The sequence below is a fragment of the Palaemon carinicauda genome, chromosome 41 (genome assembly GCF_036898095.1).
Source record: "Palaemon carinicauda isolate YSFRI2023 chromosome 41, ASM3689809v2, whole genome shotgun sequence".
Classification (NCBI taxonomy): Eukaryota; Metazoa; Arthropoda; class Malacostraca; order Decapoda; family Palaemonidae; genus Palaemon; species Palaemon carinicauda.
In genome coordinates this window covers 48,785,776-48,811,479 of record NC_090765.1, presented here as the reverse complement: position 1 = coordinate 48,811,479, position 25,704 = coordinate 48,785,776, and the positions used below count along the sequence as shown (strand labels likewise).

Sequence of the window (25,704 nt, the reverse complement as noted above, 5' to 3'; positions counted from 1 at the left end):
CAACAGTTGAAATGAGTAAGCAGCTCAAGTTTAAGGTGGCTGCTGATTATGTCATAGAGCTACTGGCATCTCATGGAAAGTTATCTGCTAAGGATATTATTCAACTTGAAGTACATATAATTGAAGGAGGAAGATATACCAGTCCAAGAGTTTTACTACCGATAACATATTGGAACGTTTTGCTCTGGTACAGCAAGGGTTGGCAAATTTTGATGCCTAGTACCCGAACGCAAGATCTACCAAAAGGTCATGGACTTTCTGGTGTTGGAAGGAAATATTGGAGAAGAGTATTTATAAATTTCCTGATAAATCTAGATGGCTAATTCAAGAAGGTAATCTCCCCTCTACCTACTTCAACTCAAGTCATTTCTGAATCAACTGGCACAATAGTATCTACAGCAGCATTTTCTAACTTGCCAGCCCCAGTACTTCAGAACCTGGAGTTTCTGCAGACTAGCCTTTCACAGTATCTCCAGCATCTAATGCAGGTTGTCTCTCTCCAACATATTTCTACCATTAAACCTGAAAAAAAAGGAAGTGAGAATTTGAGAATTAAAATGTAGTAAGGGCAAGGATTCATAGGGTTGCTGCATACACCTGACAGTACACCTCATCACCTCATGAGGTGGCCTGATGGCATTAACTCTATACTGTATAAGGTATACCTAAGATGAAAGTTCTTGTCATCGAGAGAACCTTTCATTCCTACTTGAAGAGTGAGGGCTTGAGGTTATTGATATATTAGCACCTGATAATTTATCTTTAAATTCTTCCAAAACTGAATTATGTCTATTCCCACCCAAGGTGGCAATTGGGTTGAACAAATTTTTTTTATATACTTATACATAAATAACTGTCACAAGGTAATTAAATCACACCACAGTAGAATTCACAGAACTTTCTTCAAAATCTTTTTTAGTATTGCATGACCAGCTCAGTATTTTATTACGTATTTAGAGCGGTTGTTAATATAAGATATCACAGAGGTTGAACATGATGTACTTTATAAAACCAAGTATTATGACCAAAGAAAGTAAGGACATTTTATCTTAAGAAAAATAAAATAAAGGATAATATGTACAAAATGAATACTCTAACAGGCAGGTTGTTGGAAAGATAAGGAAAATTATTAAATTTATAAAATAACTCTTTGACGTCTATGACTTCACCTTGCTTAATTGTTAGCAATACATTTAAACCTCTATCAAATAATTCTATCAGTACTGAATGTCCTGTGAATGTGCTAATTCTGAATATTTCAAATAAATTTATATATAACCCAACAATTTCAACATTAATGCATAACTATTTCGTAAAATGACTAGATTAATTTTTCATTACACTAAAAAGCACACTTTCACAATGACTAGATTTTATCATTGATATAGTTAGGTAACAAGACAAATTATGAGATATTTAAAGTGGAAAATGTACTACATTATCATAAGGAAAAACAATGCTGTAGAGCTTTGTTGGCCACTCAAAGATTTCTAAACCGAGGCTTGTTTTGTAATTCAGGATGTTTTCTCCACATCTTCATCCTTTGGGCAAGAGGCAAATGTCTGAAAATATAAATAAATGGAAAATACATAAGGCGTGAGATAAAAATATTATGAAAGACAAGTATAGAATAATTCTGATACTGTAATTGTAAAAACATTGAATATATTACAGAATTTAGAATAAAACTATTGCGTGCATTATTATTACTACTAGCTAAGCTACAACCCATTTTGGAAAAGCAGGATACTATAAGCTCAAGGGCTCCAACAGAGAAAAATGGCCAAGAGAGGAAGGGAAATAAACTAAAAGAAGTAATGCGCAATTAAAATAAAATATTTTTATAACAGTAACATTAATATAAATTTTTCATATGTAAACTAAAAACTTGAAGAAAAAAAAATAACAAGAAGAAAATCAAGATAGAATAGTGCCCAAGTGCACCATCAAGCAAGAGAACTCTACTCCAAGACAGTGGAAGACCATGGTACATTGGCTATGGCACTACCCAAGACTCGAGAACAATGGTTTGATTTGGGAGTTTCCTCCTAGAAGAGCTGCTTAGCATAACTAGTCTCTCTCCTACCCTTACCAAGAAGAAAGTAGACACTGAACAATTACAGTGCAGCAGTTAACTCCTTAAGTGAAGAGGAATTGTTTGGTAATCTGAGTGTTGCCAGGTGTGAGGAATATGGAAAGAATATGGCAGATTATTTGGTGTAAAAAGGAAAAAAGCCATAACCAGAAATAGAAATCCAATGTAGTACTGTCTGGTCCGACAAAAGATCCAATAACTCTCCCACAGTAGTATCTCACGGGTAGTTGATGCCCTGGCCAGCCTCCTACATATAACAAACAAATATTGGAATGTTTGTAGATTAGCAGAAGCCACCTCTCAAATAGAAAATGGGAATTCCATTTCTAGGGAGGCCTTCCAAGTCATTTCCATTGTCACCTACACTTAATTAAATATTATGTATTCACGCATTTCTTGTTCTTTGCTCCAACATGGTTTACCTCACTCTTAATTTAACATCTTGCTTCAATGTTTTGCCAAGCAATAAATAAGTTGCTAAATTACAAGCGTTAGCTTTGCGAGCGAGTATTGTGACGTCATTTCAATTATCTAATCCCTCACCTTAATTAAAACGGTCTGCTCATCCGTGGCTTCCTTAGTAGTAAATTAAAATTATCTCGATCCTCTGTTCTGGCAAGCAATACATGCTTCACTGCTTGCGTTAGCTACAATGAGTTCCAGGGAATCAACTATTGTATTCAAGAACAAGGTTATAAAAACTGATTGTTCTTTAGATGTTTGGAAAGAGAAATAGGGTTTCCGGTTTGTTTACTACTTATGGACACCTTTACCTCTCCAAGCAAGGGATTCACTCGGAAGAAATTTTTTTCATATACGTTAATGCATCTAAGTACAGTAAAACTCAAAATGTGCTAGTGGCTGAGCCTACATTAGACTGAGCTCACTACCCAAAAAAAAATATAAATGATATTCTAAAACTTTTTTCTATAAAGCCAATTCACTCAAAACCATTACAAAAATGCATAAATATACTTGTTCACAAATTTTTAAAGGTTTTTAATGGAGTTTTGTGAACAAATTATAACTAACATGCCCTTTACCTTTGAGGAGAGTCATGACTGCCAGGTATGAGAGGAGGAGGAGGGGGTTTACTGTTTGGATTTATGCTTTATGGACAGTTGGTCTTCTTTATTCTACACGCTAGTATCTAATTTTAACAGAACCTATAGGCATGAACACTTTTGCCTTTATTATACATGAATGAAAATGGGGGTAAAAATCGCATTAACACGGCGTGAAAACTGGAAGATATATTCGTCAAAAATTCCATACAATCTCAGCACTTAGTGGTCTGAAGAGTAGACCCAGGTTGCAGAATTTAGCGTATGTTACGCAAGAAGAAAATAAAGTACACCTAATTGTACGGCTCCGTCAGCATTGTAAATCATCAAAACCCATATTGAAGGGTGTACTAGAACTGCTAGGCAAGATTTTAGAAGTTAGCCTGGGGTTTTCAATCTTCTCTGGATTTTCCGTAAACTAAATGCAAACAAAGCAAAATAGTAAAGGCGTATACTAAACGTTAATTCGCTTTACGTTTGACCAATCAAAGCAGTCGGCTTTCAGTTGACATAACTCCTTTCAGGAGGAATGTAAGTGAACAACCTTCCTACATAAATAAAAACAATACAATCCTATTGCTGGTGCATTTAAAAAAGCCGATATAATTCTTAATCACATTGGGATTTATTCATATATTATTATTACTACCTAATCCACATCCCTAGTTGGAATTATAGGAATCTACAAGACCTAGGGCCCCAAGAGGGAAAGTAGCCCAGTGAGGAAAGGAAATTAAGCATATGAAAAACAATGAATATAAAATATTTAAGATCTGTAACAATATTAAAATATATATCATATATGAACTATGAAGAGATTAATGTCAACCTGTTCAACATAAAAGTATTTGCAACAACTTTGAACTTCTGGAGTTCCACTGATTCAACCACCAGATTAGGAAGATCATTTCACAATCTGGCCACACCTGGAATAAAACTTCTAGAATACTGAGAAGTATTGAGCCTCATGATGGAGATGGGAAAACTGCTAGAATTAACTGCATGCCTTTGTACATGCATGATGGTACAGTTTGGGATGATCTGAATGCAAAGATTGATTAGCATTATGAAAAATCTTATGCAACATACACAAAGAACTAACTGAATGATGGTATTATACTGTACAATTACAGGAATATACTATACAATTACAGTGATTGATCTGCATATGTGAAAAAATGTAGCGAGTCAGTTGCTGAGGGTAGTGATAAGTACTCGTACCCTAGGAGACCAAATTTTGGGGATTTTTGTGGTGATCTCTGTTACCTAACCCCTGTAAACTTTGAGGTATGATTTCAATTTCACTGAACATCACCAATAAGTTTACAATAATGGTGAAATATCTCTACCAAGTCTTGATAAAAGTACAAGAAAGGGATTATTTGTTCCATAGACAATTATAAATTTCTAAATTATTCTCTCATGTTCCATAAATGTAAACCTCCAATTGTACTATGAATTTTATTTTTACAGAAATGTTGAATGGAACATGCCTGTACTATACAAATGCGTTGTATATGATATGATTCAGCGTGCTTCAAGGAAACAGTAGAATATATCTCAAATTCTACACCATAATCTATTTTACTATAAACTTAAAATTTATGTGTATATGTTTCTTGGTCAAGAAGGTTCTCTTTACTTGTAAAATCCACATAATATTCCATGCCAGGTCAAATTAAAAAGAAAAACTTACTGGATTATTTCCCGAAGTCTTAGACGAGATGCTTGAGCTCTTCGAGATGAAGAGCCATAAATTAGTATTTCTGCATGAAGGCACTGATCAAGAGCAGAGGCAGCAGCATTCAGGTCATTATTGAGAGAGTGGACACGAGAAAGTTGTTTTAGTACACCACAAACCTGAAAAAGTGCCACTGATTAGCATGCAAAGCCTAATCTTTTTATTTGAGTATCTAACTCAAATCATTGTTTGCTTATGTCTAACCTAAATTATTGTCAGGGAAGAAATTTAAAGTAGGCAACTGGAGATCAATTAACTTTCAAGAATGCAAATTAGTACAGCAGACTAAATTAAATTTTTTTTTCTTACATAGCTTTGGCATTACGTTTTAAATATGAAGTAGTAAATTTGCAAAGGTTTGCAACAAATAACATTAACAATTTGAAAAGGAATTCCTTCCTTCTGTAACATATTTCGGTAAAGTTTTACTGTATTATAAATTATCATTTGCGACAGGAACGAGTGTCATTTTTTAAGAGAACGGACCTTTTTCTAAAGAGAAAAGTAGTTTTTTCCCTAGGTTACATTACCCTGTAATACAGTACAATAATACCCATATTTCCAGTTACTGCCTGTACTCTCGTCAAAAATAAGTTGTGTCTTATAGTTTGAGAATATAATATGCAGGTGTTATTAAAACTATTAGGAAGTAGCCAAGAAAGATTAATTCTACAATAATAATAGAAGGAAATGATATTTCATATAATCATATTCAATAAATAGTATGAAGGAGTATAAGAGACATTTATGCATAAAATAAAGCCTGAATAAATTAGTAAACCTACTCTATAGTGAATGGACATTATATAATTATCTTTGATAATTCTTTTTATTTACTTCAAACTAGTTTCTGGTTAGACTATTCTGTAAACATATTGTTCTTTCATCATTTCGCCTAGAAACCACTCTCCATCTAACAATGTTAACAATCAAATTTCATAGAAATAGAGTAAAGTAGCAATTACTTATATCATGGGTATGAGGGCATTTAGCTAATGAAATTGTGTTCAGAAATGTGGAACTTACTTGTGAACTATAGTCACCGTGAGTCTCCCGGCACAGCTTGAGACGAGTTCTCAGATGCTGAATAGCTTGTTCATAGTCTTCTTCTTGAAGGAGAACCTATGAAAAGAATAAATTGGAGAGAATCAAAATAAAATTTGCATTTGCAAATTCAATTAGTGAAGCAAACAATAGAAAAAAAATTCATGACTCCTGAGTCAGAAAATTGATTCTTAGTTTGACATCAATGATTTTAAATTTTTTTCAGAGGTTGGAGCTCAGATGATTTCTTGTATTTCTTTTTCATTTCCACTTTGTAAATTCTCGCTTAAATTTTCATCTAGGCAAGTCCTTGTTTACATTCTTCAAGATTTTCTGGGCTTTTACACTGATCATGATCCTGCCACTTGCATTTCTTCAACTTATATGAATGTTCTATATAACCTTACCATAGACCCACAAAACCTAAAATTTTTATATCTAGAGATGAAAAATTTGACGAAATGCCTCCAATACATAGTAAAGTACTGTACTACTGTACTTTAACCGATAATCCTCACAAGTGTATCTTAATAGTTGCTTTTCAGCATACTGTACTTTATTTACTTCATTCTCAAGTGTCAGTCTTCTCTTCTTCCATTCACTCTTAAAGGTTTTACCCATCTAGCGCTTTTGGAGAGTTCATTAACGAAGGTAAAAGGGTTTTTCCTGGAGGAGAAAGTGGCGCTCTTACGGAGAAGTTTTCTTTACATGATTCAGGATGTTAAAACTTTAACAGGATATGAGTTTCTGGTTTGGTGCGGTATGTCGAGCAATGATTGGAATTTCTCATGATGCAAGCAGACTATCTTTGCGATGCATAGAAATATTAAAAAATGCGTGATGAAAGTGAACTTTTTTGCTAAAAACATAAGAAGGATGTTTGAGGAATTTATTTGATAAGAAAATTGTGTAGAGAATGTTGATCTTTCTTGCTGATGCAATGATTTTGATATAAATGTCATTGGTGAGAAGCTGTGACTAATTACAAAATGCAAAATTTTTACAGAGTGGAATTTCAATATTTTTCAACATACTTACGTTTACATTTTGAACCGAAATCGATAGAAAGAAACTGAATTAGAAAGTTGAATAGATTTCCTATACACTATAACACAAATAAAATATATATATATATATATGTATTGTTAGAATAAAAATTGAGCCCCTTTCGTTGGATTATGGACAAGTATTTTTTTGGCCTTAGAAAATGTACTATGAAGATTTTTATATAGAAATGTTCATATTTTCATATAATTCCATATACTATGTAGAAGTACACCAAACACACTTTCAAATGTTAATATAAAACATGAACATTACCATTATTCACACATTCAAAAGCATGCATATAGGAAATTGTCTCATCATCTCCTCCTACACCTATTGACGCAAAGGGCCTCGGTTAGATTTCGCCAGTCTTCTCTATCTTGAGCTTTTAAATCAATACTTCTCCATTCATCATCTACTTCACGATTCATAGTCCTCAGCCATGTATGCCTGGGTCTTCCAACTCTTCTAGTGCCTTGTGGAGCCTTGTTGAAAGTTTGGTGAACTAATCTCTTGGGGAGTGCAAAGAGCAGGCCCAAACCATATCCATCTGCCCCTCACTGTGATTTAATCCACATATGGAACTTGAGTAATCTTTCATAGTTTAATTTCTAATCCTGTCTTGCCATTTAACTCCCAATATTCTTCTAAGGTCTTTGTTCTCAAATCTATAAAATCTGTTGGATATTGTTTCATTGTTATACCACGACTCATGTCCATACTTTAACACCGATCTCATTAAACTGATACACAGCCTGATTTTTATATGTAATTTTAGGTGGTTTTATTTCCACATTTTACTTAACCTAGCCATTGTCTGATTTGCTTTTTTTAATCTTTCATTAAACTCAAATTCTAAAGCTCCTGTATTAGATGATATAGTTCCTAAATATTTAAATGATTCCACCTTATTAATCCTTTCTCCTTCCAATGATATTTCATCTTTCATTGCATGTTCCATTCTCATCATCTGTCTTTTTTTCTATTTATCTTGAGTCCAACCTCATGAGATATTTCATGCATTTTGGTAAGCAAATTTTATAAGTCCTGTGGTGTTCTGCTAATAAGGACAGCATCATCAGCATACTCTAGGTTAGCTTATTTCCTGTTATCAATCCTGTCCAATCCTTTTCTACCATCCCCAACTGTTTTATGCATTACAAAATCCATGAGAAGGATAAACAACATAGGTGACAACACATTCCTTTGGAGTACTCCACAGTTCACTTGAAATTCATTTGATAGGACTCCACTCACATTAACTTTGCATTTGCTATGCTCATGAACAGACTTGGTCAAATTTACATATTTAAAAGGAACTCCATAAAAACTTTGGACTCTCCACAAAATTGGCTGGTGCACACTATCAAAGGCTTTCTCACAGTCCACAAATGCCATCAAAAGTGGATTTCTATATTCTATACATTGCTGTACCACATGTCTTAAAATGTATGACAATAAGTGTTGACTTGGATCTTGTCACTTGAGTTCAAGATCAAGGAACGTATCCAGACATTCTGCCCCCCCCCCCCCCTCAGGTTAAACTAAAGATGGGGTGAATAAAGGAGAGAATTCTCAAAGTGATAGTATCCCTTTAGTTTCTTACTTGATAAGATTTTTATTTTATTCCCGGAGAATATGATTCATTAAAGTAAGTCTTTGATTTTGTCACAAGTGCTTACTAATTCCAAGACTTGCTTAAAGCCTGATTACCAGCACATTATTAAAAGAAGTTTTATTTGGTTATGGAAAGCAATGCTAAGAGCTTTTTTTGTTAAAAGCTACCACTCTACTTTGCTTTTTTCTCTGAAATTTAGTAGGCTACCAATTTAAAAAATACAAAAAGTTCTCTTACTTTCGATTTCCACTAAACAGGAAATGGCTATGGCTCCTTTAACTGATAACTGCGAAAGGCATTTCATTTCTGGTGGTGAAGTTATCTGACCTACTAAAGAGATTTGTAATATTTCATGGAATGTTGGCGATTTCTTTCCTTGCTAATTTCTTATTTGGAATATTATATAAGGTGTTCTGGACCTTTTAGGTATGTTAGAGAATGTTTAGAATAATTTTCCCTTTTACTATGTTAGATATTACCCTGTCAGATATCTCATAAGTTAACTAATACCTTTTCTAAATCTGTTCTTAAGAGAAGAGATCAACTTAGTACAATTACAGTATGCTCTTTCTACAGGTAACCATTCATACTTAATAGCAGTAATGTTTACAATTTATCAATCTCTGGAATGCACATTCTCTCCAGTAGCAATGGTTCCAATAAATGGCAGAACTGCATACAGTATCTATTATTATTATTATTATTATTATTATTAAATGCTAAGCTACAACACTAGTTGGAAAAGCAGGATGCTATAAGCCCAGGGGCCCCAACAGGGAAAATAGCCCAGTGAGGAAAGGAAATAAGGAAAAATAAAATATTTTAGGAATAGTAACAATATTCAAATAAATATTTCCTATTTAAACAATAAAAACTTTAAGAGAACAAGAGGAAGAGGAACTAGATAGAAAAGTGTGCCTATTTGAAAAAAAAAAAATGCCATCTTATATGTATTACTAAGCTCTTTAATGCTAACCTTATTTCAAACTTACAGCTATCAGTTAGATAGCAAGGGGATACGATCTCCCTTGTACAAGTCTTTAAATAAATACAAAAATCAACAGAGGAAATATTTCAATATGAAACAAAGTACCATATACAGTAATAGATATGAGTAAATGATTGTTATGCAAAAAATAACAGGAAAAATTCCTACCTGAATAGTGAGGTTATACATGGCTAAAGTCTTAGGGCTCTGTTCACCATGAATTCTAGCATAAAGAAGGCCAAGTTTATGCAGTTCTCGCAGAGCTTCTGGTGTCTCTATCCTGCGTAAGCGTAAGCGATGTTCAACCAGAAGTCCTCTGGCTTCACATTCTGCAGTGCTTCCAGGCCGGTTACTATAATAAATATATACAGTACAGAAATGATAGCCATAATAGTCTGCCTACACGTAAAGTATTTAAAATTAAACAATAATTTATTGCATGTGGGGAGACTGAATCTTACATTCAACACTAACCTTATTTCTAATCTAAAATAAATTATTCTAATATTCACCTTAACTTCATATACTACCGTATTCATTTTCTAAATTAATGGTTTGGCTGTAATAACTATAAAGTACAAACTTTATAAAAAAGGTTGAAAATCCTTTGTTTCCAAGAGAAAGACAGTAGAGTAAACAGTGCTTTTGTAAACAATGCTTTCCCCAGCTGCCTAGCTCTGATTTTTGTATAGAAAAATCAGAACCACTGAGTTGGAAGGCAGGTGGGAATTTACATCAATTTAGGAAAATATTGGCTATGGCGGGTGTTAATTTCCAAGAAAATCCTCTCGTAGCTGAAAAATATATCTAAGATATATATATTTTCATTATTTTGATATTTTTTCATTATTTTTTCTTTTTTTCTTTATATATTTAGGCTTCCATACCCAAAAAATATATCTAACAAAAAATTATTTTCAATAATTTTTTTTAAATACTGTATTTCTGGGTCGATCTGTGGCGCCGGGTGACAAGTCCTTCTTGTATGTCTTTTCTGATAAAACCTTCCAATTATACCAGAGAAAGATAAAAGCATGGAATGCTGAGGTTACAACCCTCGCGCGAGCACCTTTTGGGTGTCGTGTATAAAGCAAAGGCGCGTGAAATCCACTATTCACAGGTTGTCTTCCATTTAGTTAATTCCTTCGTCAAAGGGATGGGCCGATACAACGGCCCTAGACACACCCCCATCGCCGCACCACCCACGCCACGACGCGAGCGCCATCTGAACAACATCCTTCTTTTTGGAATACTAAGTGTTGATTTGTTTTGTTGTGCTCTCGGTCTTTTTTATCTATCGTGGATTTATTTTGTCATGTCCGAAGCTTCATCTTCACACATTCCAATGTTAAGTACCATAGTTTGTTTTGACAGTATTTTATTGTACCGGGCTTTTGTTTTATATCCAGTATAGTCTGTTTTATTATTCCCGTCTGGCCTTTCATGGCGGCCATTGTTTGTTCACTTGTTGGGAATTCATCTTTGTCTGCCCGTTTAGTACTCTGTCACTTAGGTTCTTGGTTAAGTCCCTGGCCTTATGCCTTTAGAACCGTTATTATTTTTATTTTTATTTTTTTGTGTATTTATGCTCATGGTACTTTTTGCTAGTAAGTCCAGCCTACGAACGAGATAGCGATTTAGCTTTGTATTTGTTTAGTGCCCGCCCCTCCGAGGCGTTCGTCACTCGACTGTGCTATTTATTTAAAGTTTTAGCAGATGCTATTCTTCGATCGTAGTGTTATATGGATGTACATTTTTATTTTATACGTTTATAATAGTGTTGTGTGATTTTTAGTCCTGTTTTTGTGTCCAAGAGAGCGAGAGATTGGGGTCCCCGTTTTCTGTTCGCAGTCACGAGTTACCCCTTTCTCTCGTTTTCTTTCTTTGCTCTGGTGGTTGAGCGGATTTCCCGTTTTCCGTTTTGTGCGTTCAACGGGTTCTCCCTCCCTCACCTCTCCCCCTCGGGGTGGATGATAACTTACGAGTTATTTATTTTTCGTGACTTTTCAATTGTTAGCGTTATTTTGGTCCGTGTTCGTCCTCTCCCCGTTACGGCTCGGGAGTAGTTTATGAACGTTTTCCACTCCGCCTTGAGTTCTACTCCGGCTTGAGGGATTCTCAATGACTTTCGTTCTACAGTGAACCCTCGTTTATCGCGGTAGATAGGTTCCAGTCGCGGCCGCGATAGGTGAAAATCCGCGAAGTAGTGACACCATATTTACCTATTTATTCAACATGTATATTCAGACTTTTAAAACCTTCCCTTGTACGTAGTACTGTTAACAAACTACCCTTTAATGTACAGAACACTTAATGCATGTACTACAGTACCCTAAACTAAAACAGGCACAAATATTAAAGGTGATTTTATATCATGCATTTCCTAAACATGCTAAAAAACACGATAAAAAATGGCAACCAATGTTTTGTTTACATTTATCTCTGATCATAATGTAGAAACAAACTGGAGGTAGAGCTTTGCTTATTACCCAGACATATTTCCCATACTTTAGATATATAGATATATATATATATTTATATGTATACACATATACATACCTACATATATACATAAATACATGCATACATATATATATATATATATTACTGTATATATATGGGTTATGGAAAAAATCCGCGAAGTGGTGAATCCGCGATGGTCGAACCGCGAAGTAGCGAGGGTTCACTGTATTGTTATATTTATATATTGTTTACTACATGGGACGGGCTTCATATTGTTTAGATACGACCCTCCGGTGGCCCTTACTGCGGTCTCAGGCCACGGCCATATCCACAATAGCCATTGTTATTACAATTGTGTTTTTATTCACAATAATTATTCAGGACCTTTCTTCTCCCTCCGGCCTCACCGGAGTTTGTAAATACGCTTTGCTATGATCTAAGCCTTAGCCTTTAGCTGCGGCTTGGCTTTTATATCTTCACAATTGAATTATTAGCCACAATTGAATTATTCAGGGTATCTCATTATCCTCCGGCGTCACCGGAGGTCGCCCATACACTTCACACTTATATTTGCCTTGCCTTTGGCTAAGACGGCATTATTCAGGACATCTCATTACGCTCCGGCTTCACCGGAGGTCGCCCATACACTTAACACTTATATTTGCCTTGCCTTTAGCTAAGGCTGGTGTTTATATTTATTTTAAGGGCATGTCACTGCTTCCCCGACCCTCGCAGGTCGGCAGATTGCTTTAAGTTCACCGGGCGCCACAGGTCTCTCCCCAGAAATAGATTTTTCCTTCGTCAAAATCCCTTATTCCTTTGGATATGAAAGCTAAAAAAAAAAAAAGAAAATTAACTTATCTGCCCTCAGAAACTCTAAATGTAAAGAGAAGTCCATTGTATAGATTTACATATATCTATAAATCCACAGTCAACTGAGAGAGCAAAAGGGGAACCATGAGATGGCAAATGATTACTGTAGTTTAGAAATTAAGATTATTTCAATGAAATATTATGAAATTCACGTGCTGAATAACACGTTGCCCTGGTTGGAGGAAAGTGGTACTCATTCAAGAAAAACTAGGGTAAAAATATTGAACTGCTGAAACCTTTAAATTAAATACCGAAGAACACTTGAATAAACCCAATAAGCAAGGAAATGCTAAAGTGCAAATGATTACTTCCTGAAAGAATTAGAACCTCTGCAATGAAACACGGTAGTGGGAAGCCACTTGGTCCTTCTCCAATAAACTTAAGGAGAACTTGCTCCTACTGACTCCTACACCACCGAACATAAAGGGTAAAAGCCTGAGGAGGTAATCCACATGAGTTTCCCATTGGGCCTGAAGACTTGAAGGCTCGGACACGAGGGAACTCTTTGACCTGGCAAATTATTATTATTATTATTATTATTATTGCTAGCTAAGCTACAACCCTAGTTGGAAAAGCAAGATGCAGTAAGCCCAAGGGCTCCAACAGGAAAAAGTAGGTCAGTGAGGAAAGGAAACGAGGAAAAATAAAATATTTTAAGAAAATCAACACCACCAAAATAAATATTTCCTATATAAACTATGAAAACTTTAACAAAACAAGAGTAAGAGAAATAAGACAGAATAGTGTGGACGAGTGTACCCTCTTTCTTTGAAAGAACTGCCATCGAGGGAGGAGAGTGGGGCATCAATTATCTTGGTGATATTTGAGACATCCACAGGAGATGCAAGCTGAACAAACCCAGGAGGAATGGTAGCATGCCCAAAGGTAAGAGGAGTTAAAGCATTACTAGGAAGTGAGCCAAACACCCAAGAGAGCCCTCAAATGGTGCATCAAAGAGGAGACTGAATTTCCCTCCAAGGGCCCCTGGAGTAAACCTTCCTCATTGGGGTCTAGGTCCTCATATGACCCAAAATCTTTTATACTTCGTTAGGGATCTAGTCCATAAGTAAAGAATCTTGAGCTTTTGGGAAGATGAGATCTCAGAGTTCCTTAGAAGGAGCACAAGATCTTTGCAAATCTTTTAACCGACATGGAATGGAGAAAGAGAACATCTTAAGCTTGCTGTCTGTATCCATTGTAAACAGACAGGGTAATTCTCAGGGTCCCATGGTTTGCCCCACGAGGTACAACATTTCCTATGCTAATTGTCACTGTGTGACCCATCTCTTTGTCAGCAGACAAAGGGAGGAAAACAGTTGGACTCTAACCTTGTGGGGAAGGATTCAATGTTCTATTGAGCTTATTTTGAGCAACTAAAGAATTAAACCTAAATAATCGTTATCATCTACAGAAACTTTACCTGAATATGGTAGGCTTGGGTTTGATGTAAAATACGTTTGTCTCATACTTGGTACTGGATTAGAAAAAAATAGTACTAGTTAACGAGATATTACTAGCAGATTCAGAAACAGTAGATTGCATAAAGATGTACCAAATTATGATTTAAGCAATCAAATTCTGACAGACTTATAACTCACAATTTCAACATTAACCTTTATCTTTTTTCTGCCAGCCACAAGAGTAGTCAAAGGGATAGAATTCTGCTCTGAATTTTCACCTGTCGTACACTCAATCTATTTCTTGAGCTTAAAACCCCACTACGAGTTCTTTTACTTTGCCTAACATCTATCACCAATTATTTTAGTCACTAAATTGACATACTGTACTCTGCCATAAGTTACTCAGAATAATCGGAACCTTCCTCTATTGAATCCTACCACTACGTGGTAAAAAGGGATTTTGGGTTCTTGTCTTCTGACAAACAGCATTTGGTATGTAAATGTATTATAGAGCCAGAAGAAGACATACCTTGGTATTCTTGCTCTAAATGTTACTAACAAAAAATATCAACTAAATAATCAAAATGAGATGGGGATTATCCGGCACGTTGCCGATTCCAAGGCCGTGACAAATATAGGATGAAGCATTGAATGTGATGGTTTCCCATCACCCACCCCCCTGGATAGAGAGAGATCAGGATTCAGCCAGCTGCCTGGCGCAATGTAGGATACAGGGGAGAGAGAAAGCTTCTGTTTTTCAAGTTGAGAAGCTCTTGCTTTGAATATATTAGCAATGAGACTCACAGATATGATTCATCAAAATATTTTCTAATGTTTCACATCGATGCCACTCTATTCTTTTGGTTTATATATTATTAAGGCTTAAGGTTCAGTTAGTGTTATGAAGAATTACAGAAGGTATGGTACACAAAAATAGCTCATGCCAGAGCTAAAAAACTGTAGTGAGGGTTACAAACATAAAGATAGCAAGCAGTAACCTGCTTCAGTATAAAAGTATGAAACAAAGCATAAAAAATAAGGGAAGAATATGCCTTTAGGGACGAGTTATAATGAGAAATTCGTTAGGAAGACACAACCTAGTCCATCAGCCATTGACACAAGGATGAAATTTTGAAAAACTGGACCCATTACCTATTTTAAGTTAAGTTTAATAATTTTTAGGTATTTAGTAAGATCTTTTAGAGAAAATGACTGATTACAAGCTAAGGAATAACATTTATGTTAAAAAACAAAAACAACTCCTAATATAATGAAGAAGCTAGAGGTTTACCTGACTTGAGTGATGTTAACTGCTCTGGCCAAACAATGAAGACCTTTTTCAGTATCATCCTCACTTGTCGGCCCTCCACCATCTAAAAGAAGCTGGCCAAGTTGTTGTAAGGGACCCACCAATCCAGGGTCTTCAGGACCTGTCCCTTCTTTTTCTATGGTGCTAACTGTTAACTCCAGTCTCTCCTGTAACATTGGTTCAACAAAATTAAGACAATTATAATGCCATGCCAGCATTTAACAAGGAAACCAGGACAGAAAAGTATAAAATTTGCTAAAAGTACTTTGTATTTTTCATAACTATACAAACCTGAGTCCTTTAATAGGAGTATGACTTGAGCAAAGCTGGAAAGACTGATTCAAATTTTAATGGGGTAAACATTGTTGGGTGGTGAGTAACCCCCCTACACCTGACAGGTGAAGCAACCCTCACTTTGACTTTTAACTTAAGACTTACAAGGTGGTTGAGGCAGGCAGTGTAACTAGAGATAGTTCAAGTGGCAGTGGGGATCGGTTTTCTTTCAACCACAGCCTTCTTGATGTCAGAAAACATCCTTCATCCTTTCTGGCCAAAACTGTCAAGATGAGTGTCCAATCTCTTCAGAAACACTGGCTGAATACAGATTCCAACCACTGAATAAAATACAATGCCTTTATGGGAGTTTACCACACGAGACTTGAAGGCTACAGGAAATTGTAAGAGTTCCACAAGGTTTTTCCGCTCATGAGGCTTGATTCCCGGTGGGAAGGTATCATCTAGTTGATGGATTTACCCCATTTCCAAAAACTAATACAGAAGAATTTAAAGATCAGACCTTTTTTCACAGTTTACCTTGTCCTCTCTGATAGCCCGAGTTACCCCTGTTGGGTTGTCAAATACAGGCAGAGCCCTTTCAAAGCTACTGAGCAAGCATTTCCTTGAGGCATTTCAGAACTTTGCCAAGATTAAATTCTACACTAGATATCAGGCTTTGTATGATCCAAAAGGCAGATGAATCCGGCATTGTAGGTGCTTTGACAGGTTGAACCTACAGATCTCCCTCATACACAATGAGTCAGTGCTTTGCCTGTTGATAACACAAGCACTAGGGAAGGGAAGACAATATTTCTTTGGTATATTATGCCGTATTAGATTCCACGTTCTAACCTTAACAGGAAAATCCTTGGGGACCATACTGCAGCTTAATCCAAAAAATACATCTAAAATAAAACATTGAAAGGGATAAAATGCAAGAGGAAAATGTTACAACTACCGTAATAACAAGATATAAAGGAGGAAATCATTATACATTGGAAGAGTGAAGTGGGACATTATAGGTGTAAAGGTAAATGTAAGAAGATAAAGATTACAAAGCTTGACAACTAAGAGTAATAGCTATAAAACCAAGCAATCCAAGGCCTAATAACTTCTACAAAATAAAAGTTGGAAAGCATAGTCTGATAAGTGTTACAACATTACTGAGGATGTCAATGCAGGAGCCCATGCCTAGCATAAGGCTAGGCAAACAATCAAGCAAGTAAGAAGGGACATTTTCTCTAAGTTAACAGAGAGAAGAGACAGATGAATTGCCTTCAATTCAATGAATAAAAATTAGAGATGAAAAAAGGACATTGTGAGAACCATTTTCCTAACATAAGTCTTGGCTCTACCTTTATTAAGTGGACTAAAGAAAAAAGTTGTTATTACCAATGTCTGCAGGCTTTTAGGTAGGTCATGATAAAGTCTAAATAATCTTAAAACCCATAGTGACCCAAATGTGCAAGATTCTCATGATTCTGAGACAAGTAGCAACCAAAAATTAACCCTTAGATATTTTATCGTAATGATAAGTATCATGAGCTTCAAAGGAGTAAAACCCTATGAACAAACTATTAAGCATAGAATATTTGGCTTAGTGACATATTCAAATAATACAAGTAGCATCTTGGTACTTGGTTAACAAATAACTGAATGCAAGGAAATTGGTACATGAGCATGAAAATTCAAATCAGTTTACAAGCATTGTGTTCACCTGCGACCAAAAATTTCCCTCCGTATGCATATTTTTTATGGAAAAGTACTGATGAGACCAGCATGAAATCAGTCCAACGGTGCCCATATACCACACACGCAGAGTTCATGTGATTATTACTCCATTTTCATGCCATTTTAAAGAAAAGGCAAATGCAGTCATCTCTAGATAAGTTCCTTACCAAAATTGAATGTAAGTATGAAAAAAGAAATGTCAAAATGTCCATAAAGCATAAATGAAGTGATTTGGTTACAGCAGTGATAGTGAACATCGTTCAAAAGAGACCTCCAAATATTTTAACAGAAATGGTACTAAAAGGAGATTCTCCATCATGGTAAAGTGTGTTAATTTGTGAACATTTTTTTAATTGTGAATTATTAACTTACATTCACATTCGATGTTAGGGTTATAATTTGTTTAAATTCCATTACAAACCTTTACACTTGAGTATACAATATATGTGTATTCATGTATGTGGAATGCATTGAGTAAATCTTTGATTTTCTATGGGAAAAATTGTTTCAGAATACAAACCTTTTTAGCTCGTGCCTGGAATTAATTGAACTCATAAACTAAGGTACTGCTAGACTGTATAAAATAATTCTTTCATGATAAAAATTTTCTTATTAATTGTTACTTTGGTCACAAGTTATGGAAAGATTACCAAGACATTACTTTTGCTTTAGTGAATTTTCTCCTCTTCTTGTAAAGAATAGCTTGAGCACAGAGAACTTTCACTTGCAAGTCCAAAGCCCGATCCATTGTCAGTGATGGTGTTAACCTCTTCTTTCTTTTTGATACCTAATAAAGATATGAATAAGTTGTATAAGTTGATGACCAAAGTAATGTTTTTTTTAATAACACAGAAAACATGCAAATTTTTATTTTATAATCAAGATATCAACACATTAAGGAACAATAGTCAATAATAATATCAGGTACTCAAGACATATTTCTATGATTCTGTAACCATAAAACAATTTGAGGATTTCTAAAATTGTTATCAATATTTTTTTTAAATATATGAACAATGATCAACTGTCAAGTGCCTAGCAAGAAGATATTAGCTCACAGTGTTCCACAAAGCAGTCTCAAAACACTATTATGTACAGTATATCATACACTCCTATAGTACATCCATAATATACACCAAACATGCTATGGCCAAATTCTAGGTAGTATACTACACTCTCACTCTCTAAGTCTTGGTACCATTATTACATGATTAATTCAAGCCAAGACAAAACTAATAATACAGGTATATGTTGTCTATTATGTGGGTCTTCCCGTCATATTTATAACCGAGATTATTCAAGGCAATTCTACCAATTATGGTGTTAACAAATAAAAAGAAGTTGTTAATCCTAAAATCTTCGCCATTCCGCAAAACTGATTCATACCTAAGCAACTGGATTCCGATAGAAGAACGGTCGTAGGAGACAGTAATATATCCTTCCTTCCGTTTCTGGACCAAGCACAAATGAGCAACCTTTTTGTGAAATGTTTAGTGACATGTCATATGAGCCTCTAATACTAGGTGCAATACAGCTGTAACATTGTCTGAATTGAATTGAATTGAATATAAAATTTAGGCCTTAAACCAAGCACTGAGACATCAAAGGCCATTCAGCGCTGTATAATGCAAATAAATCAACCATACCCATACTCTCACATTTACATTTGGTATCATTTTAACTTCTAAAACCAATCACACAACTTTCATATAATAATATCTAAATACAAAATAAGGAGGGATTAAAAGTATTAAAGAAATAAATTAATAAAATTATTTAAAGCTCATGATATAAGCCAATATTCTGTATAAATATTTTCAAGTTCAGGGCATTACATTTCTCCCCCAGTATATCTCTTAAAGGTTTGTCCTGGATAAAATGTAAATATTCATGCCTTCTCCATCATAAGGCTCAATACTACAGTATTCTAGAATTTTATTCCATCCATGATCAGATTATGGAAGGATCTTTCTAACCGGGCAGTTGATATGGTGAAATATCAGAAGTGCAAACTTTTAGTAAATTCTTTTTTGTTGAACAGGTTGACTCAAGTCTTGTTTATCAGTTTATATATGGGTGCCCTATTTTTATGTTTTTACTGATCTTCAAATATTTTATATTCTTTATTCATTACTTCTATATAGTTTATTTGCTATTACCTTATTTACTTTTCTCACTAGGCTACTTTCCATCTTGAATCGTGGGCTTGTGGCATTTTGCTGTTTTTCCTACCAGCTTGGCTAGTAACAAGAGCAATAATAAAACAATGGAGTTAGAAGTGGACAAGAATGACATCAATGATATTATTGATGAATATAGTGAGCAGCTGATGATTAAGGAGCTAATGGAGTGGTATAGGAGCAGCAACAAGAGGTTGTGATGGCAACTTTATCTGGGGAGGATGTTCAAGATGTGGACTAAATATTCTTAATATATCTTTCAGATACATTCTAAATAGCTACAGGCATTAAAACTGGATTTTCCAGTACTTAAATGAAGGCTATGCTCACTTCACTACTGAAAAAAATTGTCTTTTTTTATTTGGGGAAAATGATTGTACTAGTTCCTTTCCCCAGTTTTCCATCAAAGATGAAAGTGGACTCTTTCTCCAAGATCATAAAGGATTTCAGTAAATCAACCATGAATAGCTACACAGGGTTGAGTCCCCTAGAATTTCTGTCACCCTAGAAAAGTTTGTGTCACATGCCTAACAAAGATGGGGACACTGCAGTTCCACCTAAAGCCATGTTAGGCTCTAAAGAAAGTTTTTATTCTTCTGTTTGTGAACCTAGATCAAATACATACTAGAGTGGTGGAGCAACCAAGCACTCCACTCAGGTGTTAGGCTTAAGTCTCCAGTCCCAAACCCCCTGTTATCTGGAAAGTGGAACAGGATCCTACTCATCAATCACCTTGAGCTCCTAGCTAATCTAAAAGCCCTATCTTTGATAGAATACAATACTGCCGCTTTTTTATGAAGGAATAATAAAAGCTAGAGAAAACAGAAAAAAATAATTTGCAATAGACTACACAGTAACATTTTGACTTGCTACTAAAAAAAAAAAAAAAAGAATCTGATGAGGTAAAACATATGGCAATGATTCAGTTCCTACTAAATACACTCATTTTGGCTAATCTGCTGTACAAAAGTTTCAATGAAGTAAAATAAAACAAAAGATTTGACAGACAGCAAATAATTCAATGCCAAACATTAAACCAAGATTATCCTAATTCTAATGCACCAAAATAAAAATGTATATTACTTATTAGTATAAATTTATCTTAACTTCATTTACTGAAAAAATAGAAAAAACAAAGGAAGCTTTAACATATACTGACCATTTTAGAATATATTTGAGTATGATGCAATGCGAGGGTTAAGGATTCCTGGGCTCCAACAAGCTGTCCCAATATTGTTCGGGCTTCCCCGCAAATAAGATAGCCCCATAATAAAGTGTGGTGAACCTAAAAAAATAAATACAGAAATATCAAATACACTCTAACTATCTATCTATCTATCTATCTATATATATATATATATATATATATATATATATATATATATATATATATATATATATATATATATATATAAACAAACAGTATAATCATTTGAGCCAATTGACATTGTCTTATTCTATATATAACGAGGGTTTGTATTCCATGTAAAACAAACTACATATTTTAAAAAATATTTTGTGAGTCATTTAATCAAACGTCCTGCCTCATTCACCCCTCAAGTCTTGGCCATGAGCAAGTGATGCAAGCCCTGCTGAATTCTGCATGGGTGGGATGCTGGCAACCATACAATATTACCGGAATACCATAATTTCCTTAATTCTGGTTGTAGACAAGCAGCAACAGAATAAACCCATTTATAAGTTTCCGGTTTGTATAGCTAGGAAATATATATAGATATATATACTGTATATATATAAACATATAAACAGATACAATAATCAATCAATTTCAAACCTGTGGTTTCCTAGAAGGAGCCAATGGTGTAGAAAAATGTAGATTGATAGTTTCCAGAGCTTCTCTTGACTGTGTTTCTCCTTGAGGTGCAAATTCCTGTATGAAACAGAAAGGGTATTATTCTTTGAATTCACTGATAATTCAAAACTTTCAGGGAAAATATGAAAATATGCTTTCATTACCTAAATACACTGTATGACACTAATCCTAACATTGCTATCAAATTTGAATTCATAAAAAGGTATTAAACATAAACTAAGTCTTGAAAATGTACAAATTTTTCATATTAACATTTGATATAATAGCAGGAAATTTTTAATTGTATTTAGCTTAGTAGACACAACTTCATTAACTTTCATATCTATTGATATTGGTTCAATGACTAGATGGAACAAACTTGTGCTATCAAAACAAAAGCTGTTAACAATAAAAATCTACTTCAGCAAACACAAGTTAAAAACCTATCAAAAGCTATATACTGTAATCTCATATATTCGCAGACATACAAAAGTCTCTATACTGAATATTTCCTTCCTAACAGTCATATAACATAAGACCAAAATAAAGGAGACAGTAGCATTTTTGGTGATGATCTCTGCGGTAAATGATTGATGACATGTCTGATGGATGCAGTCCTGCATCGCTTGTGCTAGATGATGGGATGGCATAATTTGTTTAATTGAGAGTAAAACATTATTGGAATCCGTAAAATTTGTATAAAAGCTATTTTGATTACCATTCTTAAAAATATGTCGGACTGTGAGAATCATTGCATACAGCTCAGCAGTAAAGACTGAACAAGAGGATGAAACTTTCGTTATCGTTGATGAGCATTTTGGTTTGCAAGCTCACTCCCAGAATTAATTAAACTCTTAAACCGAGGTACCACTGTACTGTAATATGTACATGTACTGTATATAAACATACATTTGCATTTGCTTTCAATACTATGTGAACTGTACATGTATTTACATTAATATCAAATATAACTTTTCATACACAAAAAAAAGTGCATTACAGTATTACCAGGGGAATTACCTCAGTTGCTCTGAACATCTTTAGGAATTAATATACAGTAGTAAGGCACATATATCAAGACAACTGGCTTAAAAAAAAAAGATGAGTAAAAAGTATCAATAAAAGCAAGGGAATTAGCTTTACTTCTCTTTAAAAAAAATGAAATCTTAAATACTGTCTATATAATAACAGAATTTCAGCCAATAAAATTTCTAAAGATGTAGAGGATTGTGTAGGGTGAGAAATAAATATAAAATAAATGATTTTAATAGAAGCTACTTTCCATACCTTGAGATATAAATATGCTTGGGCAAGAAAGATTTTACAACGACAGTATCGCCAATGCTGATCTCCATGGACAATTCTGGCAAGGGCTTGCGCACGGACAAATTCTCGGACAGCACTATCAGCCTCCTTAGCTGCAAGCAGTTTTCTACCACGATACAAAGCAAGCTTCAACTTCTGCTGTGGAGGTAACAGGTACTCTTCTACTACCCAACGAGATTCTATTTGAAAAAGGGAATGATTTATATAGCAACAAAATTTCTTGACACTAAAATAAAAATTCCTGAGTAATATAGGCACATTTATAATTAGCAACAATAATACCATGAACATAAAAGTAGACATACAGTATATATGAGACCACTAAAACTTATCATTAAAAATTAATCTAAGATACCAAATCTCACATTACAGTCCTGGAAAAAATCCTAGCATGACTTTAAAACTATCATTAAATAGATTTTGTGTTATATTCCATTTTTATAGGCTTGGTCAAATAGTGGGAAAATGATAAATGTAATTTCCACATAGTTTTAAAGAATCATCATTTCTTAATATAACTAACAGAAAACTTTAGAATTTTTATTATGTATTAGATATCTCAACTGGCCTCAATTGTTGTACAAGGAAACAATATTAATGTATAAAAGAACTTAACTATCATTTCTAAAACTCTATCAGATAAATAGCTTAAAAAGTAAATGTGTAAAATTCACAGTGAAACAGTATACGTCTTGGTATAAGGTAAGTACTTCCTTTGGGATCACGTTCACTGAAATATGTACTACAAACTTTACAACTCTCACCCAAATGTACATTAGAAATCTATAAAACAAATTAATAATACAATTAATTATTTCTACACTTACCTGAGGTTCTCATTGCTTCCTTCTCAATTCTGGTTAAATCTCAATGTAAATCCAAAAATTTGTTTAAAAATCCCATTTCCTTTCACTGTAATAGTTTTGCGTTTATAGATAAGAATTTAGTTTATATGGTGGTAAATAGCTACAGGAGTGCTTGGGTACAGCAAACAATAACGGTTATTTCAGTCTTGATATTGAAACAGGTTCATCATCTTCTTGACATTACTAGTCTTTGGTGAGGAGGAGTGGCATATGAGCCTCAGGTAAGTATAGAAATAATCAATACAGTAATCCCTCGGATACTAAGTGAAAAAATGCTCTTAATTTAATTCATAAAGTAAACTAAGGGTTCAGAATGAGCAGATAATACCCAATTCAATAATAGATATCACTGCTAACTATGAGTAATAAAAAAACTTCTCCTTTGGGATAACAAAATTACAGAAATAAAACTTCAATAAACTACCCAATAATGTTACACTATTAAGACAAAAACCCTTTGAAATTTCGGTAAGCCATGTGACTTAATTATATAATTCTGAGAAAAGCATGTAAAATGAGTTGAGAGGAAGACTATCACAATAAATTGGAAACAGAATGTAGTACTGAAATACAAAAATAAATTATAGATCTGTCTCTCAAAGATTGTCTACCAGTTTTATTGAAAATTGCCCAAGGTTTAAGGCATGCAAAATGATATTTTAATTATAAAATAAATTTTTGAATATACTTACCTGGTGAATATATAGCTGCAACTCTGTTGCTCGACAGACAAACTGTACAGAAAAAACTCGCCAGCGATCGCTATACAAGTTGCGGGTGTGCCCAACAGCGCCATCTATCGACCAGATACCAAGCTCAATGTAAACAAAGACTCAATTTTCTCCTCGTCCCACTGCGTCTCTATTGGGGAGGAAGGGAGGGTCATTTAATTTATATATTCACCGGGTAAGTATATTCAAAAATTTATTTTATAATTAAAATATCATTTTTAAATATTTAACTTAGCCGGTGAATATATAGCTGATTCACACCCAGGATGGTGGGTAGAGACCAGTAATATATGTTTACATTTTATGAGCTAAGAGTTTTTTATTTCATTTTAGAAGTTATCAAAACAACAAAAACAAAATAAATAGGTACCTGGTAAGGAAGTCGACTTGAACGATTACTCTGCCTTATAAGTACGTCTTCCTTACGGAGCCTCGCGATCCTCTTAGGATGCTGATCGACCCCTAGGAGCTGGAGTATCAAGGGTTGCAACCCATACAACAGGACCTCATCAAACCCCTAATCTAGGCGCTCTCAAGAAATGACTTTGACCACCCGCCAAATCAACCAGGATGCGAAAGGCTTCTTAGCCTTCCGGACAACCCATAAAAACAACATTAAAACATTTCAAGAGAAAGATTAAAAGGATCTGGAATTAGGGAATTGTAGTGGTTGAGCCCTCACCCACTACTGCACTCGCTGCTACGAATGGTCCCAGTGTGTAGCAGTCCTCGTAAAGAGACTGGACATCCTTTAGATAAAAAGACGCGAACACTGACTTGCTTCTCCAATAGGTTGCGTCCATTATACTTCGCAGAGATCTATTTTGCTTAAAGGCCACGGAAGTTGCGACAGCTCTAACTTCGTGCGTCTTCACCTTAAGCAAAGCTCGGTCTTCCTCACTCAGATGTGAATGAGCTTCTCGTATTAACAGTCTGATAAAGTATGATAAAGCATTCTTTGACATAGGCAAAGATGGTTTCTTAACTGAACACCATAAAGCTTCAGATTGGCCTCGTAAAGGTTTGGTACGCTTTAAATAGAACTTAAGAGCTCTCACAGGGCATAAGACTCTTTCTAGTTCATTGCCTACAATCTCCGATAAGCTGGGAATATCGAAAGATTTAGGCCAAGGCCGAGA

General features: G+C 34.7%; 1 protein-coding gene across 1 annotated transcript in view; it reads right to left on the bottom strand.

Annotated features, from left to right (window-relative positions):
- Positions 1 to 885: 885 nt before the first annotated feature.
- LOC137632612 (uncharacterized) overlaps positions 886 to 25,704 on the bottom strand; it is a 45,074-nt gene continuing 20,255 nt past the window's right edge. The window contains exons 4-12 of the mRNA XM_068364661.1: positions 22,930 to 23,147; positions 21,625 to 21,720; positions 20,989 to 21,114; positions 18,311 to 18,436; positions 15,625 to 15,809; positions 9,766 to 9,949; positions 5,927 to 6,022; positions 4,856 to 5,019; positions 886 to 1,562 (exon numbers count right to left, since the gene is read on the bottom strand). Coding sequence (XP_068220762.1) covers positions 1,481 to 1,562; positions 4,856 to 5,019; positions 5,927 to 6,022; positions 9,766 to 9,949; positions 15,625 to 15,809; positions 18,311 to 18,436; positions 20,989 to 21,114; positions 21,625 to 21,720; positions 22,930 to 23,147 — 1,277 coding nt within the window. The 3' untranslated portion in view covers positions 886 to 1,480. The remainder of the gene's footprint in view (positions 1,563 to 4,855; positions 5,020 to 5,926; positions 6,023 to 9,765; positions 9,950 to 15,624; positions 15,810 to 18,310; positions 18,437 to 20,988; positions 21,115 to 21,624; positions 21,721 to 22,929; positions 23,148 to 25,704) is intronic.